This window comes from Elephantulus edwardii, unplaced genomic scaffold (genome assembly GCF_000299155.1).
Source record: "Elephantulus edwardii isolate Elephantulus edwardi_28Jun2011 unplaced genomic scaffold, EleEdw1.0 scaffold00270, whole genome shotgun sequence".
In the NCBI taxonomy this organism is placed as follows: domain Eukaryota; kingdom Metazoa; phylum Chordata; class Mammalia; order Macroscelidea; family Macroscelididae; genus Elephantulus; species Elephantulus edwardii.
Genome location: NW_006400020.1, coordinates 703,820 through 724,369, shown reverse-complemented (window position 1 = coordinate 724,369; position 20,550 = coordinate 703,820). Strand labels below are relative to the sequence as shown.

Below are 20,550 nucleotides of genomic sequence, written 5' to 3'. Positions count from 1 at the left end.
TGGTATATTCACACAATGGAATACTATGCTGCATTGAAAAACAAGGAACTCATGCAATATTATTCAAAATGGGTGAGCCTGGAGGACATTATGCTTTGTGAAGTATCCCAGTCACAAAAGGACAAATACTACATGGTGCCACTGTTGTAAAACAGGACTGACCTTAGGGTTGGGGAGAGACTGAGAAAGATGGTTTCAATAATGTATATTGCATTGAGAGAGAAAACTGTTTAAGAGGGATATGTGATTAGGTATTTTTGTCGTGACAGGAGTCTAGAGCGAAGGCTACATGGTGGAGTGGACATGGGGGAAGGTTTGTAAAACAATGAAAGAATTTTTCTTTTACTTTTCCAAAAGGGTAGTGTTCTGGGGGGAATGCTTGGGAGGGGAGAAATGTGCAAAAATGAATGAATGGAAATCCAAAATACCTGTAAATTTTTTCTGAAATTCATTTTAACAACTGGGATCTAGAGGGAAGAGAAAAGACCAGAGAATGGTCAAAATTATTGGGGCAGCTATTGCTGCTAGTTTAGGGCCTGTGTCAGGAAAAGGAAGTCTTACTCATAAACAATGCTGTCCAAAGATACTAAAGGAGGTCAGAATTGCTTCCACTGTGAAAAGCTGGGCCACTTCAGTAGACAGTGTCACAGACGAGAGCCACAGATAGGCTAGGGAGTAGAGAGGAAGCTCCCACTCACTTTCTTTAAGTGTGGATCTGAAGGACACATGGCCAAGGGCAGCCCACATCAGGGCCTCATGGCTGACAGGACTGACAGGCCCCAGCTCCCAGCTGGAAACAAAGGAGGACACTTCAACAATTCAGATCCTCCCAGAAGAGCTGTGGGTGAGCATTAACATTACTGGTAAGTACATTCATTTTCTCCTGGACACAAGAGCCTATTATTTGGTCCTAAAAGCCTTCTGAAGTCCCAACTCTTCTCACTATTTCTTAGTTGCTGGAATTGACAGAAAACCTCATAAGCAGTTCCTTACTTCACCTCTGCCTTGCAAGTGAACTTCCAAACTGTAAAACAACCCAGTGGTAGATGGAATTTGGTCCAGGACTTAAGAACAATAAATGACATAGTTCAGCCTCTACATCTTGTGGTTCCTAACCTTTATACTATAATAGACAAAGTGCCAGTCTATAAGCCTTTTCTTTTAAGAACTACCTTCTCTCTGTAACTTGATCTGTGCCACTGTTAGAACCTCTACTTGGAATATTATTGCTTTTAATTTTTGACTCATGTACTTTTAACTTGTTAGTTAAATTTGTGTCTTCTGGGCTACAACAGTTTCATGATGCATCTTCAAGGATATGAACATGTATGGATAAGCACAACTGATAACAGTGCATCTAAATTCCAAAATCAAACTGCATAATAGTCTACATGTTTCCTATTGCCAAAGGGGCCCTTTAGAGTTGTGAGAGAAGATCTTCACCCTGAAACTTACAGCGTCCCTTTTCAGCAGGAAGAGCTAAGAGAATGTGCCATCCCCTTTTCCTTATGAATCAGGGTGAAATCTCTCTCAGGGAGGAGTGACAGGGAATGGCAAAGGACACACTGACAAAGGAGATTAATCAGAAGTGGTTTGACAAGCACTGTGGCAATGGGACAATTAAAACAGACTTTCAAGGAATATTCATCCTGAATCCTTCTGATCATATGGAGATTTTTGAAAGTATTTCTTTGAGTTTATTATGTTTAATTTGTTTGTGTATAAAGGCTGCTCATCTAGATGATAATAGAACTATGATTAAAAAATAAAAGGGGGCAAATATGGGAAGCCAATACTAAATATTTGTAATAAACGGAATGCTATTAAATTAAAAAGAGGACAAAAAAAATAAAGGAAAATAAAGACTAAAAAAAAAGAGTTATGTTGTTGTTGAGTACCATAGAGTCACAACTGACCCACCCTCCAGTGAGAGTTCAGAGTCAGTTAACTGCATAAGAGTTGACTGTCCATCTTTCTCCCTTGGAGCAGCTGGTGGATATGAACCACGTGCCTTTGGAATTGCAGTGTGAATCCTTACCACTAGGCCACCAGCACTCCCAACAGATCTGTGGATTCAAATTGCCAGATAGGCACCACCTTTAGAGAAGCAGTACTACTCCCTACAGAGCTCCCCTAGTAACAACGTTGTTGTCATGTACTGTCAAGTTGGGACAACACATATCTGACCCCTCAGAAGATTTTCAGAGGCTGCATATTTATAAAAACCTTGAAGGAATAATGTGTCTATCCTATATGGTTAAAAAAAAACCAAACCAACAAAGACCACAAAACTGTACTAGGAAATGTTAAATATTAGCCCCCTGAGTGATAAGAATGTATTGTGACAAGAGTGCCATTTTTTCCCCCCAAGTAATTGTTAACTTAGCACAATTCAAATAAAAACATTGACTGGAGTTACAAGGGGGGAAATTCTAACAGTATTTAGGAAAAAATTTAGATTTTTATCTTAGACTACAGACTCTAAAACATTTACGTGAAAATGTGTGATTATTGTTGTTTTCAGATGCCACCTAGTTGAGTATGACGCATAATGGCCCAATCAAAAAGAGATCTGAACTTTGTGCCATCCTCACACTTTCTGACATTCTAGAGCCCACAGCAGCAGTCACTGTGTCAATCTACCTGGTTGGGGCACAACATATGTGGAAAGGCAGAGGGATAGCAAAGGAAAGGAAGACCTTCAACCAGGTGGACTGAAAAAGAAGTAATAAATATTTATTCACTAATTAACAGAGAAAGGCTAAGTTCAAAGTTATAAGACTAAAAAAAGTAATCAACAGGCATGGTAAAGCAATATTTAAGAAATTATAAAGATTTATAAGACATGTACCGCTCCACATTCTCAGAAGCAAATAACAGACTGGAAATAAAATTTGTCTCAAATATGGATAGCACCACTTCCTAAACAATATAACTCCAGAAGCTCTATGAAGTTTGACAAATGTAGACAGTTGTAGAGGGGCTTCAGGCCTTTTGTTCATAGGGTCACTGAGTCATGCTCGACTCGAAGGCAATCAACAACAACAACATGGGTAGCCAAGAGTTACTATTTTAATATAAAGAGTTCATACAAACCCCACAAGTCATATAGTTATAATAGAGAAATGAATAAAGGACATTAGGAGAGAAGGTAAAATTAAGGATAAATATTTGCAGGCCCTGCCTAGGGCAGGATATATCCCCAAAATGGGCAGCAGGACAGGAACAAGGGCCTCACAAAGAAGACCACAGGGACACATTCTTAGATGCAAACACAGCCAACAATGTTCCCACCTCTGACAATACTTTAATTTCAGGGTTTTCTACCTATGAGTGTATCATCATGCTTCCTAGAATACAGGGGCATTTACTATGCCCTATAAAATGTCCAGTGGTTTCCACCACTTCCTAACGGGGTTGATCCTGACCCCCCGTTTCCTAAACTACTTATCTGATAGTTCCTTAGAAAGCCATAAAACATGCAAGCTACCATCGAGCCAGCAACCTCCCTTTGTTTCATCAAGGAAGGTCAAACACTATTATTCATAAATCATTTTTAATCCATTATAGGCCAAAGTTACACAACAAAGCACAAAGTCACCGTTCAGAACAACAACTCATAAAGGGCAAAACACATTACACAACTGGTTGGCTCAGAGCATTTGCAGAAAACTAGCGAGTTAATGCTCATGTCCCAGCACAGCAGTCACTTTTCCTGCCTGAGTGTTTGCGCTCCGTGCACACACAACAGACAAATTAACATACAAATACACGTATGGAACTTTTTCTTAAAGGAGAAACTCACCTGAGCTTTTGAAGAAACTAAGAACTTATAAAGATGACATGAAAGGTACTCTCAATTTTTATGATCAGAGTAATGGATAAACAAAATGCATGTATATACAATGAAATATGATCCAATTTAATAGCATGTAGAGACATTAAATTCTGATATGTGCTATGATATGAATGAATTTTAAAAACACTAAGTCAGATACCAAAAAGGCAAACATTATAAGATCTCACTTAAAATATGTGTAAAAAAACCCCCCTTAAACTCTTTACCAGTGAGTCAGAACCAACTCAGAGGAGCCCCTCCAGTGCATTTTTTAGAGGCTATAAATCACACAGAGAATACACACCTTTTCTCCCTTTGATCCTCCAAAAAGGTGTCACCTCATTACACCACCACAGCTCCCTTCTCATAAATAATTCATGTATTATTTTGTCTGAAATCTCATACAAAAGGTAAGGAACTATTTGAAAGACCTAGAAGTACTTTTGTGTTGATGTGCATCTAAAATTAAAAAGGTATCATCAAAACTAGAAGAATAATCTGACAAATAAAATTATTTTGTTGTTCTTGTTATGTGCCATCAAGTTGCTTACAACTCATAATGACCCTATTAGTTCAACAGCCCTGAAACTTGCTCTATCCTGTGCCAACTGTACTGTCTTTGACACACCTACCCTCACTCACTACCTCATTGTATCAATCCATCTCATTGATGGTTCCTCCTCTCTCCGTCCCTCCACCGTTCTGGACTGTAAATTTCCAAATTCTAAAAACATTTTTAGGGCACAGAGAATCAGAAGTCTGTGCACATGTATACCTAAAGATAGATTTGCTATTACCACAAGTACCTATATGGACAAAGAAAGGAAACTACTTCTAGCTCTGAGAGATTTTATCAAGTACAAGTTTTGATTGCAACATCTACTTGAGATAAAATTGTCTCATAATAATAGCTACCTAAAGTCATGATAATTTCTCTTGGATTATCTACAACTTCTGCAATATTTAATTTAATTCTTATGCCTGAAGCTGGGGAACATTTTACATGTCTGCAGTATCAAAGTTATTAAGACAAAATCTAGAACTTTTAACAGTCATTTCATAAACAGGAGTCCAAGTGCTTCCTCTATTATAAAAAAAATCACTAAGATGAACAAATTTGTACTCTGTTGTTTGAACAAATTTGTACTCTGTTGTTTGAACAAATTTGTACTCTGTTGTTTGAACAAATTTGTACTCTGTTGTTTTTACTTTCTCTGAAAATGAGACTAAAATTTAGTTGCAAACCTGGTCTAAGAGTTAAATAACAGAGAAACCAAGAACTCGTAACAGCCCTGAGGCTGCACTGACCTGTTATCCTTACACACATTCACCGTTTCTCCCCCAGGAATCAGTTTCTTCTGTTCAATCACTCCATAGCTTTCTCGACAGATCTGCAATTAAGTGGAGAAAAGAAAACATATCAAGTCTTTTCTTATCATTTGTGCTTCAGCTGAATGAAGGAAGATTAGGAACAAACATAGCTGTTGTTGCTGTTAGGTGCCATTGAATCAAATACAACCCATAGAGACCCTTTTGAACCAAAGATCAGAACTCTGCCCTATCCTGCGGCATCCTCACACTTCCTGACACATTAGAGCCCACTATGACAATTACCATGTCAATTGATGGTCTTCCTCTCCTTTGCTGACCCTCTGCCTTTCTATGCATACTTATGGTAGCTTTATTGATTATTATCACAGAAAATTCTTGGGGTGAAAGATACAACATGACACGATCAAGGAGCTCCTTGGAGGTAAGAATAGTGAAACTCCATCTCACATACTTTGAGCAAGTTGTTGGGAAAGGCCAGTCCTTCAAGAGGGCATTATGCTGGAAAGGTAGCAAAGTCAGCACAGGAGAAGACTCTCAAAGAAAGAGACTGGCACAGTGACTGGAATGGTGGGCTTGAGTTTGTCAGAGATTATCAGAGACGACCAGGGTTCAGAATACGGCAGGGTTCAGGTTCATTGTTATAGGGTCACTCTCAGTGTTTGTTCACTTCATTGAACTTAACAACAACAATAACAAGGTAATTTCTGTCTTAAGGCAAAAGTAAAGGTATGATTAATCTATATACTTAAGGAACTCTGGTGGCCTAATGGTTAAGAAATTGTGCTGCCAACTCAAAAGTAGGTGGCCTGAATCCACCAGCTGCTTGGTAGAAAAAAGATGGGCAATCTCCTCCTGTGCAATTTATCACCTCTTAAAATGTGCTGGAGGGGGCAACTATAAGTTGGTTCTGACTCAATGGTACATTAACAACAACAATAAAAGTTACCTACGTACTTAAGAAGAAGACTACTGAAACATCCAAAAATAAGGCAAATTTTGTCTTAAGACATGGACTTACCAAAAAATGCAATTAAGAAGAAAAGACAAAAACTCCAGCAAAGAAATATTTTTGCATAAGGAAAATGCATGTTTTAGTAATCTTTTACGTATATGTATTATTGCTGTTGATTGCCATCGAGTTGAGCACAACTCATAGCAACTCCATGAACAAAAGACTTAATGCCTTTATAAGTTTCTCCAAGTTCATAGGGTTTTCATAGGCATGTGGTTTAGGAAGTGGATGCCATTCATTAAATATAAGTTGTGCATGATCCAGGCCATGGTCTTCACAACTACTTGCTATGTGTCAGAGAGCTGGACAATAACTAAAGAGGACAGAAGAAGAATCAATGTCTTTGAGTTGTGGTGTTGAAGAAGAGTATTGAATATACCATGGATTGTTAAGAGAACAAACAGGTGCATCTGCAGAAGGTGAAACCAGGTTGCTCCTTGGAGCAAGGATTTTGCAGCTCCATCTGACATACTTTGGGTATGACGCCAGGAGGGACCAGTTCTTAGAGAAGGACATCATGCTTCGAATGGTGGAGGGGACAGTGCAAGAGAAGAAGACACTGCATGAGATGGATTGATGGAGTGACTGGAATAATGGGGGTAGGAATGTCAGAGACAATGAAATTGGCTCAAGATAAAGCAGAGTTTATGACTATGAGGTGACTCGACAGCACATAACAACAATAAAGCAATCAAGACTCTATGACTATAATACTTTCACTCGGAGAACTTTCTAAACTTGTTCTTTAATATGGAAGAGAATAAGTGCTAACTGTGACTTGGAAGTACAATCTAATAGAAATCACAATCATAATAACTAAACCATGACAATCTTACTGTGAAGTTGAGGCAAAAAGTCTCTTCCACATCTTCTCCAGGGTAATCTAACAGCTCCTGAAGACTCCTAATCATAGAACAATCAAGAAAGCAAGAGACAAATCAGACATGCAATCATGTTCCACTTCACTTACACAGCCAGACTGCATGTAAGAAAAACGTCATAAGATCCTAGACTACGTAGAAATTCAGACTATAAAAACAAACAAGCCTCACAACTGTGTCTACACACTGAAAAGAATTAAAGCAGTAGACCTGAAAAATATTGATCCCTTTTCCTATTTACAAACTGTTCTTGATCTATGAAAAAAGTCAACCAGGCCACCTCTCTGAACATTTGTGTACTCTAAATCTTAAAACTGCCTAAAAGTTGATGTAGAGAAGATGTGGCTATGGTCCAATTGACTGGCTTCACTCATATGCTTGAACAGATAATTTTCCATCAATAAAAAAAACAAAAACAACAAACAAACCTCGACAGAGTCATCTCTCTCACTCAAGTATTTCAATGTCTAACTTTTTAATGCAACGGGTTCTGGATGCCAAGAATATCTGCTAGAGTATCTATTATCTGCCACCTGCCACACTCAGGGACATGGATAGTGTATTCTTATAAGCATGCTTATACCCATAATAATTACATCCTAAGCTCTCAAGAGAACACATTCCCTTGTGTTAACTAGGCCCATCATACTTTCTTTTTTAAAGTGAGATGAGTCTGGTAATTTCTTCAAAAGCTGTCCAGAAAGAAAATTCTCAGCATGGGATTTAAATCTGCTATCAATTAGCCCACAACTTAACATACAGAATTCTTGGTCAAGCTGGTAACGCAAGTACCATAGACTTCTGTCATTTATCTTCTTTCAGATACAAGTTGCTCCTGCCTACCTCTCCTCATCCATGATTTTTAATACTCTCTCTACATTCTTCTCTCAGTTCCTCCATCTCTCCCATGCTTTGTGGCTTTTCAGTACTAGTACTGGAGGTATGATGTTCTCGTTTCTAAAAGGTACCTTCAAGTCTAGTCTTTTAGACCAAGGTCCCTGTGCTGGGAAGTTCCTCAGCACGAAGGAAGGCCAGGACATACAGAGACCTTAGACAAATGGCAGATCTACAGATGCTGAAGGAAAAGAGAACTTTCCTCAAGAACCAACAGAATATAAGCTTTGCTCTAGAGCTGGCTTCTGCATTTGGATTTCCAGCCTCCTAAACTCTGAGATTGTTAACACTAGGGAGCTCTGGTGGCCTTGGGTAAGAAGCTACACTGCAATCCTGAAGGCATTTGGTTCAAATCCACCAGGTTCTCCATGGGAGAAAGATGGGCCATCTCCTTCCATGTGATTAACTGCTACTAAATCTCACTGAAGGGTCAGTTCTGACTCACCAGTACACATAACAAACTTGGAGACAAAATGTGTGCTTATTAAAGCTATCTATTTGTATTATCTCTGTTATAGCAGGGCTCTGGTGGTCTTATGGGTAAAGGAGTTGCACTGCAATCCAATTCCCTACCTCCTCTGAGGGAGCAGGAAGGGTAATGTCCTTCCATGTGATTTTATAGCATCTGAAAACTTGCTAGAGGGTCAGCTATGAGTTGGTTCCAACTAGACGGCAGATAACAAAAACAGATAAGTATATAAGATATACCAAAGAATGGTATATCAAGAAAGCGGTTTTAAAAAATAAAAAACATAATTCCTTTAAAAAACTCTACTTATATTTTTTAAAAAATTTATATTGGTTTGCTTACAAAGTTTGTATCCATTGTGTTTCACACTCTTCTTCATTCATGTTGTGTTTCATACAATCATTCCCATACATTACGTTTATAAAATTAATCACTGCTGGACCTTGCCCATCATTAACCTGTTTTCACCCAGATTCTTCCCATTCCCTCACCTTGCCCCTCACCTCATCCCTCTACTCAACAAACTGTGCAACCTAAGGTTTTGCCCCTACCCATCATCACTCTGCCACTCTCATCCTTTCCTCCTGAATTCCGATATATGTTTTAGAGTTATCCTTCTATTTTTACAATAATGGTCTTATGCAGTATGTATTTTTTAATCAATCCTGAAGTTCTTGTTTTCTGCTCAGGATAAGCATAGCAGGGGCTATTTTGTGTTTCTGGACAGCTATGGTATCTTTCCCCTTATTATTATTACTATGTTTTTTTTGTATTTGTACAGTCTTACAACGTCTTTTCAACATTACTCCACCTCCATTCCCGCCCCACCTCCTGAGTTGCTGTGATTGACTTGATCTCCCATTGATAAGTTTTTTTAAAAATGAATCATGCTCATAATAGACTTACTCTACTGTTAAAAGATTTTATGGGATACTCTCGCTTTAAAATTTGAAGTTCAAAGAATATCTCAGGGAGATGCTTTAAAGGATCATCCAGTCTAAAGGGCTTAAAAGCCTGAATTCCACTAAGAAAATGCACTCTTACTCTGCCTTTTACCCTTTGTTGATCAAGATTCTTCAACAGGATCTTTGAGCTGTAATCCCCTTTTTACGTCTTTTGCCTTTGCCTTTACTACACTGCTACAGGCAAGTAGTTATGTACATCTAAGACAAAGCACATACCAGAGTCTAATCATATGGTTCGATAAACTCCTCAAACTTGCACACATGGTCATTTCTACCTTTAAACCCTGGATGCGAACATTCTTAAGAGCTTCCCACACCAGTCTGTCCTTTGACTTTGTACCTTCCTTCAGTGGGTGACAGTTCCTTTAAGTCTTCCAAACCAGGCTTCACATTCAGTAGCTTCTTGTAAAGAGCCAATGGGAAGTGCAGATCAACCACAGTGGAGTTGTAGATAGCTAGTCCACAGACGATGCCAATCAAGTGAAACCAGTTGTGCTCTACAAAACACTTTTCATAATGCAAGCAAAAGTGTTAAAAAGAAATACAGTGTGTGGTGCCTTCAAAACACTCTAGACAACTCATGTATTTTCAATATAAAATAATGAACACCTGACTAATATTTCTTTACCTTCTGAAGAGAAATACTCCTACCAAAAGCTCAATTACTCCTTAAAGCTGTAATGTAGACAAAGGTTAGCATTTATACCTCATCTTAAACTTAATGAAATAGCTTTTATTTCTTGATAGGAGTGCATCCAATAAAACACTAACATACTGAGTTGTTCCAGTTTCGTGAGTCTATATATCGATAATATGTCAGAAAAAAATGCTCAGTACTGAATTTTAATGAATCTTAATAGCCACTTGAGGTTGTTGGCTACTTTCTCAGATGGTCACATCATAGGGAAATACCAAACTATAGTCTGGTTGAAATTAGAATGTCTTTCCATATTTGGTTTTAGTACCAAGACTTTTAAAACAAAGCATAGCATATGTGTGTACATTACTGTTGTTAACAAAAGACATATTTGACTATTAATCCTGCATATGTCATAAAATCAATGCTTTATCACAGTGTGTTCTTTTACCCTTTAAAGATCAGAAAGGGACATGAGACTGATGGTCAACAAAATGCACCAAAAAGTGTTAGCAGTAAGTAAAAATGGCAGACTGTATTTAGATATGTCAAAACATTATCTTTGTTATTCTCCTTTTTGCAAAGTCAGAAATCAGATATTAATTCGATAATTAAAAATAATGTTTAAGTAAATCCTTCTGTTTAACTGTGACTTAACTTACCGTATCTGAAAACCACAAGAGATTTGAATCTTGATAGTAGGTAAACATCCCATAAATGGGATTCAAAAGTTCTTTTAAGAGTAAAAGAAAGAACTCCTTCGTAACACCACCAGCATCCACTGCTTCTTCACCATCAAAGATTACCTTAGGGGTAAAAAAACCAAAACAAAACAGAATTAGTACTTTGGATAAATCTCCAAATATAAGTTTTCAAAATTTAAATATTTAATGGAGAAAAAAATTAGACTTATTAAAGACTTCCTTTTACTTTGATCACAATTAACATCCATGAAAGCAGCAGTCAAAAAAATTAAACCATCAAAAGGTCAGTGTTTCCCAAAGATCAAAGTGCAGAAGACAGGGAGAAGCAGGACAAGATGAGTGGAAATGGGGAAGCCAGGGAGGAACTAAGTAGAATGTTACCATAGAGATTACAATTAACCTCACGGACAAAATGTGCATAAATTATTGAATGTGAAACTACTGTGTTCTGTTCCCTTTCACAAAAATCACAATAAAATGTTCAAAGAGGGGGGAGGAAGAAAATGCATTGCACTGAGCTAAAAGTGTTATTATGAAGATGCCACTTTGTGGACAAAGGTCCACCTGACACAAATGGATGACAAAACTGCACAAGGAATGGCAAAGACCAGAGAAGAATTGATGCATCTGAATTACAGTGTAGGTGAAGATTTTTAATATACCCATGATCCTTGTTTGGACTGACAGACATCATCATGACAAGAAAGGATTGAGACTGTCAATAACATCATCTTACTTGTATCCACAATCAATACACTTGTTACCAGCAGTCAGGAAATCAGGGGGCATAACGCACTAGGGAAGTCTGTAGTCAAGGACCTCTCCAAAGTATTGAGGAGCAACGATGTCAGTTTGAGGACTAACATGTACCTAATTCAGGCAGTGCCTTGCTATGCATCTGAGAGCTAGTCAGTGTCTAAGGATGACAGAAAAAGAATTGATGCCTTTGACTGCGATGTCAGAGAAGAGTGCTGAAGATCTCATGGACTGCCAAAAGAACAAACTGATATGTCTTGGAGCATCAACGATGTCAGTTTGAGGACTAACATGTACCTAATTCAGGCAGTGCCTTGCTATGCATCTGAGAGCTAGTCAGTGTCTAAGGATGACAGAAAAAGAATTGATGCCTTTGACTGCGATGTCAGAGAAGAGTGCTGAAGATCTCATGGACTGCCAAAAGAACAAACTGATATGTCTTGGAGCATGTCAGCCAAAAGTCCTCCTAGGAGGCAAGGATGAAGAGGCTTCATCTCACATACTTTGGGCATGTTGCTAGGAGGAGATACTCCTCAGAAAGGGACACCATGCTGGGGAGGGCAGAGGGTTGGTAAAAGAGAGGAAGAGCCTCAAGCAGGTGTATTGACATGATAACTGTGGCAATGAGCTTGAGTGTTTCGGAGATTGTGAAGATGGCATGGCATAGTGTCAGATCGAGTGCTCATGGGGTTGCTATTAGTCTTACTAGACATGAAGGCCCAACAACAACCAGAAATAAATGTATCTTTAAAGAAGTAGAGCCAATGAAACACAACGCAAATGAGAGATTGAATAAAACACAATATATATGAAGGGGAGAAAAGACTAGAAGTAGAGCCAAAATGATCATTAGAAATGAGGATAGCGAGACTTTGTCTCCTTTACTTTGGATAGCTCCAGTCCCAGGAGAAGAACATCACACTTGGGAAAGAAGAGGGTCAGTAAAAAGAAAAAATGCAACAGGATGATGGTGGCTGCAACAACAGGTTCAAGTATAGCAAATATTGTGAAGAGGGCATAGGATCGGGCAGGGGTTTTGTATAAAGGGCTGCTTATTATGAGTTGCAACAGCACCTAACAACAACCCACACAGGTAAGTTTTATCTTTTTTAAAACAGTCTTTACAAAGTCAGGACAAGGGGAGGAAGACATAACAGAAAATATACAGACACAATAAAGACTGTAAATGTGTCTGCTGTGCCTTGCTAGTAGTATATATTTTTAACACGTTGCTGCACACTTTTAAATTGAGACCGTACTTAGAAACACATTTTCTCCCCGTCATTTGCGGCAATGTGTTAATATAGCACTTGTAGACTGAAAATTTTTACCAGATGCTTCAAGAGACACAAAAGAGATCAGGATTTACTATCTATTTAGGGCAATAACACAAACATAAAAAGAAGATATCAGATAATATATTTTCTTTCAAATGAGTCAAACAGATAATGAGAAGTAACTATTTCAGCACATAGAGAAAATAAATGATAAATGACTAATGAGTAAAGAAAACTTCTGGGAAAAAAAATGATGTTCAGTGGGATTTGTGAAGTAATTGATGTGTATGCAAGAGAAAGCATACCAAGACAGTCACAAAAATGGTCTCTGAAGGACTGTAAAGAGATGTATAATATTTGTGGTAGTAACAAAGATGGCAATCCAATGAGTAACACTGAGGAAGAGATTACTATGTGGCAGCATGTGAATTCTATTACCCTAGCTCTCAGGGTAATAACCTGATACATCGAGATTACTATTATCATCTTCATTTTACACATGAAGACTCAGGCAGAGAGCTGAAAACTACATTCAACAAAGTTTATGCTTATGACCAAGTTCAGGGTTGACTAAAACAAGATGAGTCTGAGGTGTGGACAAAAGGACTTTGATTACTGGTATACAGCTGCCAGAAAATTCAACTGAGACAGGCTACTAAGCCAGAACTGTCTCATCTTGAACAGCAGCAACGTTATATAAGCGTCTTAATTATAACCAGGAAGCCTGAAGGGATGAGCTGCCGAGCCTAGGCTCTCAGGGGAATTCAAGGTGGACTGGAATAGCATCGTTTCACTAAGAGAATGTTCTACATTCTACTTTGATGAACAGCAAACTAGAATCGTAAAAGCTTGTGAGCAGCTATCTAAGGTGCAATCCCAGTCCAGAACAAAGTGAGAAGAAAAGCAAAGATGTACAGAAACATCTAGGCCAAAGGATTAATGCAATCTCCATGATCCTGAGATCAGAAATGGCATCTGGCTACCTCTGCTGACTACTCTAAAAAAGGGATCACAGTAGAAGGTCCTGAATAGAGTGGAGAGAAGGTGGAACAAACTAAAAAATACAAATAAGGGCCAAATTTACTGGCCTAACAGAGATTGGTGGAACCTCCACCACTCCAGCCCTTAGTCACTCTCAGAACCTGGAATAAAATTCATCCCTGTGCTTACAGAAAAATAAGAGATAAACCGAGAAAGTGACCAAGAATATCATGAGGCACTCACTCTTTAGAAGAGGAGCATATGCCCAAGTAGGACAGAAGAATTAACGCACATGAGAATTATAGGGAAGATGCAGGAAAAGTATGATTACATTCTGAGTATTATAACTACCATTATAAAATAAAATACATTTGAATGGCTGAAAAAAAAGTCAAATTGGGGAGCTCTGGTGGCCTAGTGGCAAGAAACTGCACTGCAATCCCAGAGGTATGCGGTTCAAATCCACCAGATGCTCTGCTGGAAGAAGGACAATCTCTTCCTGTACCAGTCAGATCCAATTTGATGGTACACAAAAAAAATAATAAAATTAAATTTTAAAAAAAAGTCAATTTGTTTTGTAAACTTTCACTCAAGTCATAATTAAACTTTTACACACACATATACACATAAAGACTACAGCCTAGAAAATCCGACAGGACAGTTCTATTCTAACCGTAACAATCATCAAGAGCTATAATCTACTGAACAGTTCATAAAAATGATGACAACGAATTAAACAAAACTTTTAAAAAATGATGATGATGATGATGATGATGATGATGACAACAATATGTAATAATGACTACACTCCACAACTATAATAAGCTCTTTGCTGCTTTACCAAAACAGTTTAGTGACAATCTATGAAGACTTAGAGGAATATGATGAGGGAGCTCACTTTGAGAGGTTTTTTCAAATCAATGTCGGAATGAATGCTCAGTTCTCTTAGAGCATCTCCAACGAGGTTGTTCCTGCGAACATGAAGGACCAGGAAGGGGCTTCTGGCCAGCAGAGGCTCCAGGGTAAGAAGCATGAAGACATTTTGCAGATTGGCTCCATTGACTGCCACCTGCAATGACACACCCCAGAAAACAATTAATGAGCATGTACCCACACAACATCGGGAAGGCAACCAGCTACGCCTCGACTTCAGAGAGCCGACGGCACCTCCATTTAGTTCTTTCCTTCACTCCAATTTTCACAATAGATTGTCTACATTCCTTCTGTTTATATAGCATACAGATATTTCTAATCTGAACTCAGAGAGGTTTAAATAATTTATGAATGATATAATGGATAATCAGCTCCAAAAAAAGTGATTAAGACTAAAATTGAAACTGTATTTGACGATATAGGACTTTCAAAATTTGGGGGGGGGGTGAGAATTAACAGTCACTGATTAAAAAATGTCTTTTATTGTTTGAGAAATTTCAGTCTTCTCTGGAAAACCTCTAACTTCTCAGTATTGTGACTGTATCACAATGAAAATAAATTTACACACACACACATACCTACACACACACACAGATGGATTCAGAGAAAGCTATGAAAAATATGTTACATATCCACTAAGGATAGGAACTTGCCTATTTGGATTGCTAATTCACAAATCCTTTTTATAGTTATGTCAAAAGGTAAAATATATATTTAAAGTATACTATTAATTTCTCTATAATTTTTTCATTATTCCATCAAGAATCAACAAACTAGAACTCATTTTTTAATAAATCTACTCAGCTGCCCATCTTTGTATAGCTCTGAAGCTAAGAACAGTCATTTTTTAATGATGAAATTTATATAATATTTTATGAAAGCATAGCCACATTCATTTATTTGCACATTTTCTATAGAAATTTTTGTGCTGCAGCATAGTTAAATAATTGCAATAGAGACCACAGAGGTACCTGGCCCCTTCTAGAAAAAGCTGACCAACATTTGGTTTACATAAATACACAGCAACATATATGTACTGTATTCAACATAAAATTGTTCAAAACAATCATGATGGAATTTGTCAAATATATTTTCTACTTCCAGGAAAAATTACAGGTGAATGACTAGGATAAGAAAAATGACAGAACAGGAAATAATTTTTTTAATATATGATACCTGCATCTGTAGTTCAGCATCTGTCTGTAACATTTTGGTCTTGGCTTGGGCATCAAATACAAAAGGGTAGGAACAAAGTGTTACAGCATCCTACAACAAAGTATATTATTAGCAAAACCACAATATTTCAGTGAAAACATTGCTTTTAAAATTTGTACATAAATTTTTTAAAAAATCAATTACCTGTATTATTGATGGTCTGCCCTTCTGTGTGAAGAAAAACAAAATACATTATTTGGATTTCAAAACTTGGGTTTTGACCACTATAAAAGTAAAATCAAACAATGAAGAATACAGCCTATCTGTCTTATTCAACCTGGAACTAACACATCAATCTGTCTTAGTCGGCTTGGAACTAACAAACAACTAACACTGGCTTGCTGACTTAATAGTTTTGATGGAAAAAAAACTGGGGGGAAAAAAAAAGGACAACCAAAATAATTTTTAAAACAAAACAAAATTTAAAGGCCCTCTCAACAATTCCATAATTCTTAGTATCACTGAATTATCTTTTATAAGAAAGTAAATGCCTTTATTACTTCAGACGTTAGTTTTGTTATGTAATATCAATAACGTAAATCACATTTTATGTGTTGGCACATTACATCTTCCTTCATAGACAGAGATACCATACTCTTAGAAGGCAAATATTTAGAAAGCTTTCATGTACTCTTTTAAAAACAAAAAAAGTTCTTTTTTTATTGCTATTTTAACTAAAGTTTACCAAAAACTTGTATTTCCATTCATTCACTATTGCACATTTTCCTCCCTAACCAACTCCCCAGTTTACTTTTCTCTTTAAAGAGATTCTTTCATTGTAGCACAGACTCCTCTTTCTCCCATCCCTCATCCCTCGGTCCACTTTGCTATGCACCTCTTATTTTGGACTGTTGTCATGCAAATAATACCTAATCATATATTCCTTTTAGACAGTTCTTTCCCTCATCTATTTAAATGAAGGGTTCATTATTTATCCTATTTTTCCTTAGTTTTACCCCAACCCCCATGTTAGGCCTGTTTTATAACAGTGGCATTATGCAGTATTTGTCCTTTTATGACTGAGCTATTTCACTCAGCATAATGTCTTTCAGGGTCAACCATTTCCTATAATATTTTATGAATTCCTTGTTTTTCAGTGTTGCATGGTATTCCATTGTGTGACTATGCCAGAGCTTCTCTATCCATTCCTTTGTTGATGGGCACTTGGGTTGCTTCCACCTCTTTGCTATTGTGAACAACTCAGCAATAAACATGGGTGTACATGTATCTGTTTGGGTTGCAGTTCTGGTTTCTTTAGGGTATATTTCCAGTAGCGAAATTGCTGGTGCAAATAGTATTTCTATTTCCAACTTTTCATTCAAATATTATTAAAATTACTTTATGGAGTAAGGAATTCCTGACTTTGGGTTAAGGCCATGTTTGGGCCTACAGAAGGTACTCTCTTATCAATATGAATGAATGAATGTGTAAATAGCTTTAAAAAAACATTACTGTGGTAAAATGCAAGAAAATTTCTGCCATTTTTAACTTTTTTAAAGTCTATGCATTATACAATCATTCCTCCTATTTCTCAAAGATTTTTATCACACCAATCAGAAACTAAGTACTCCTTTAGTAATAACTCTGCATTTTCCCTTCCTCAGTCTCTGTTGTTGTTGTTGCTGATTGCCACAGAGTCAAGCACAACTCATAACAACCCAATGAACAAAAGACCTGAAGCTTTTCTATATCATCATTTATCAAAGTTCATAGAGTTTCCAGAGGCATGTTGTTTAGGGAGTAGATGCCACTCCTGCTTCCAAACCTCTCTTAAACTGGAAGTTCCACCAATCACTGTACACCATGGGCAACCATTATGGCATCTGATATCCCAATAGCATAAGGTTCAGCATCACAGCAACCCTAGGTTACGTTAGTATAGCATATTGACAGAAGAGTGCTATACCACTTAGAAGAATGTTCCTCCAAAATATAATAACAACCAACTTTTAAACACAAACACCCTCCCGGCAGTCTCTGGTAACAATTAATAACACACTGACTCTATGTATTTGCTTACTTTAATGATTTAAAACAAATGGGACCATACTCTATTCTGACTCACATTGTAGTTATTATGTGCCATCAAGTCGCTTGCGACTTGTAGCGATCCTATGTACAACAGCCCTAAACCCTGCTCTGTCCTGTGCCAATCGCACTGTCTCTGACACTCCCATCCCAATTACCCCAGTCACTGAATCAATCCACCTCATAGAGGGCCTTCCCCTCTTGTGCCATTCCTCGACCCTCCCAAGCATGATGACCCTCTCTAAGGACCGGTTCCTCCATACAACATGTCCAAAGTATGTTAGATGGAGCCTCAGAATCCTTGCCTCCAAGGAGCAGCCTGGTTTAACCCTCTACAGGATGAATGTTTGTTTTCCTGGCAGTCCATGGTACATTCAATACTCTTCTCCAGCACCACAGCTTAAAGGCATCAATTCTCCTTCTATCCTTCCTAGTCATTGTCCAACTCTCTGATGCATAACAAGTGATTGCAAAGATCATTGCCTGTATCACATGCACCTTAGTCTCCAGAGTGACACCATTGCTCTTCAGTACTTTGGAGAGGTCCCTAACAGCAGACTTTACCATCGCAATACACATATTCACATTAGGACAGACTAGAACTGTCCCATAGGATTTCTTTGGCTGAAATCATCACAGAATCATATCCTCAAGCCTTTTCTCCTCCAGAACTACTGTTATCTTTAAATGGCTGATCTCTTAGCAGCAAAGGGCTTACCTACAGCACCAGGGCTTTTTCGTTGATGTAACTAGCATTTGAAAAGTCTTGTAATAAAGATAAAATTATGTATGAAATGGCATTTTAAGTTAAAATTCAAGGTATCAAGAAATTGACACTTTAATTTCTAATAGCAATGTCGCTTACACAATAGAAATGAGAGATCAGATAAAAAAAAAAGGTCAGACCTATTGTAGCAATGTCACCTAGTTTTCTATCTTTGAGTGATTTTCTGTCTTAATGACTTATTGAAGATGAATCTCTATTTGCTTATCAAGTTTTCAAAGATAGGCACTATAAGAAAATTGTAAAAAATCACTTAAGCACTTCAATTTAGAGGTTACAGTCCTGATAATCTAGGTTTTAAGGTCAGCAACTTTTTTTCAGATTTAAAAATAATTAGGGTTCCTCACAATTCTTTCACTCAGCATAAAGTCAAAGGAAGTAAACTAGAAGTCAGAAGAATTAGCTTGATAATAGGCAGTGAACTGCTGGGGGGAAAACTGTTCTCAGTTCTACATGCTTCCATGTTCTCACCTAAGAACAAAGCTCTCTCTCATGGCTGTTGAGTGGGAACTGACTCATAACTGCTCCTCCAGTGAGTTTTCCGAGGCTGTAAATCACAAGGGAGGAGACTGCTCATCTTTCTCTTTGGAGCAGCGGGTAGGATTAAACTGCCAGACATGTAATTCCTTGCGGATTATACCACCAGAGATTCTTACATAGCTGAAATAAAACTCTGTAAACTTTCATCAAAATTAATTTAAAAAGCTTATATAAACTTTAGCACTTCATTATGCAGTAAGTAATCAGTCACAAACTGATGAAACAGAAAAGCTTATGTTCTTATGGTTCCTAAATTAGCAGTTAAATAGTGTTCACTGCTATTCTATATGTTTTTCCTCTGTCAATTTACTTAGAAGACGAATTTTTATGAAAAAGTATTTTGTCCATTCAAGGTAATAATACAAAACTCAAATTCATTATCATTGAGTTTCAGCTGACTCCTTGCTGATCCTCCAGCAGGTTTTCTGAGACTGTAAACTGTACAGGGGAGATTGTCCATATTTCTCCAAAGGAGCTGCTGGTGAATTCACACCAGCAGAGGCACCACCTTTGCATTAACAGCACAACTCTCTGCTGCCTTTGCCATCATCAGAGCTTCCTAAGCAATAATACTTCAATTAAAAGTACACTGTTGAGTCCACCACTGGTCATCTATTATTTGACAAGGGAAACCACTATCTTGTGCTTTTATTTAAAGAAACTTATTTAAAAGCCTTGCTTATCAAAACTACTGCTGACCAAAACTTCTACATGAAAACACTGTTCTAAATGTTGGTGATGAATCTGTTAAACTGGCAAACAAGGACTCATTTCAGTATATCTTCCTTCCACACCTGGTTTCACCAAATGCAATAGACAAATTATCATTCTGTTTTCTGACATACAGAGTTCACAGACAGGAGATCTGAAAGAACCTTCTGTTTACTAATAAGAGTGTGCAATGAAAGCAAGTAGTTCCTGCCAGGGCAAGGGTGTCATTGTAACTGTGTACCATAGAGTTGGAACCAACCCATAGCTGACCCTCCAGTGGTTTTTCAGAGGCAGTTAATTGCATGGGAGGAGACTGCCCATCCTTCTCCCACGGATCTGGTGGCCTTGAACAGTGTACCTTTTTGGGGCTGCAATACAGCTTCTTGCCACCACGCTACCACAATATTGTTATTTCCAGCATCACTTAAGTCAACTTTCCTTCTCTTTCTGTCTGTTCAACTCCCCAGCTCCCAACACATTCATTCAACACAAAATACCATAACAAATATTTGACACAGCTAACGACAAATGAGATAGCCTGAAATTAAAAAAGAAAAAAAAAGGAAAAGAAAAAATGCCAGCATTTCCCCCCC

General features: G+C 37.7%; 1 protein-coding gene across 2 annotated transcripts in view; it reads right to left on the bottom strand.

The window, feature by feature from the left end:
- The window catches only part of HERC3 (HECT and RLD domain containing E3 ubiquitin protein ligase 3), a 158,203-nt gene that overhangs the window by 22,877 nt on the left and 114,776 nt on the right, over positions 1-20,550 (bottom strand). For both annotated transcript variants that reach the window (XM_006900006.1, XM_006900007.1), the window contains 7 exons: positions 16,039-16,062; positions 15,856-15,945; positions 14,645-14,815; positions 10,691-10,834; positions 9,732-9,898; positions 7,019-7,085; positions 5,147-5,229 (listed from right to left, as the gene is read on the bottom strand). In XM_006900006.1, coding sequence (XP_006900068.1) covers positions 5,147-5,229; positions 7,019-7,085; positions 9,732-9,898; positions 10,691-10,834; positions 14,645-14,815; positions 15,856-15,945; positions 16,039-16,062 — 746 coding nt within the window. The remainder of the gene's footprint in view (positions 1-5,146; positions 5,230-7,018; positions 7,086-9,731; positions 9,899-10,690; positions 10,835-14,644; positions 14,816-15,855; positions 15,946-16,038; positions 16,063-20,550) is intronic.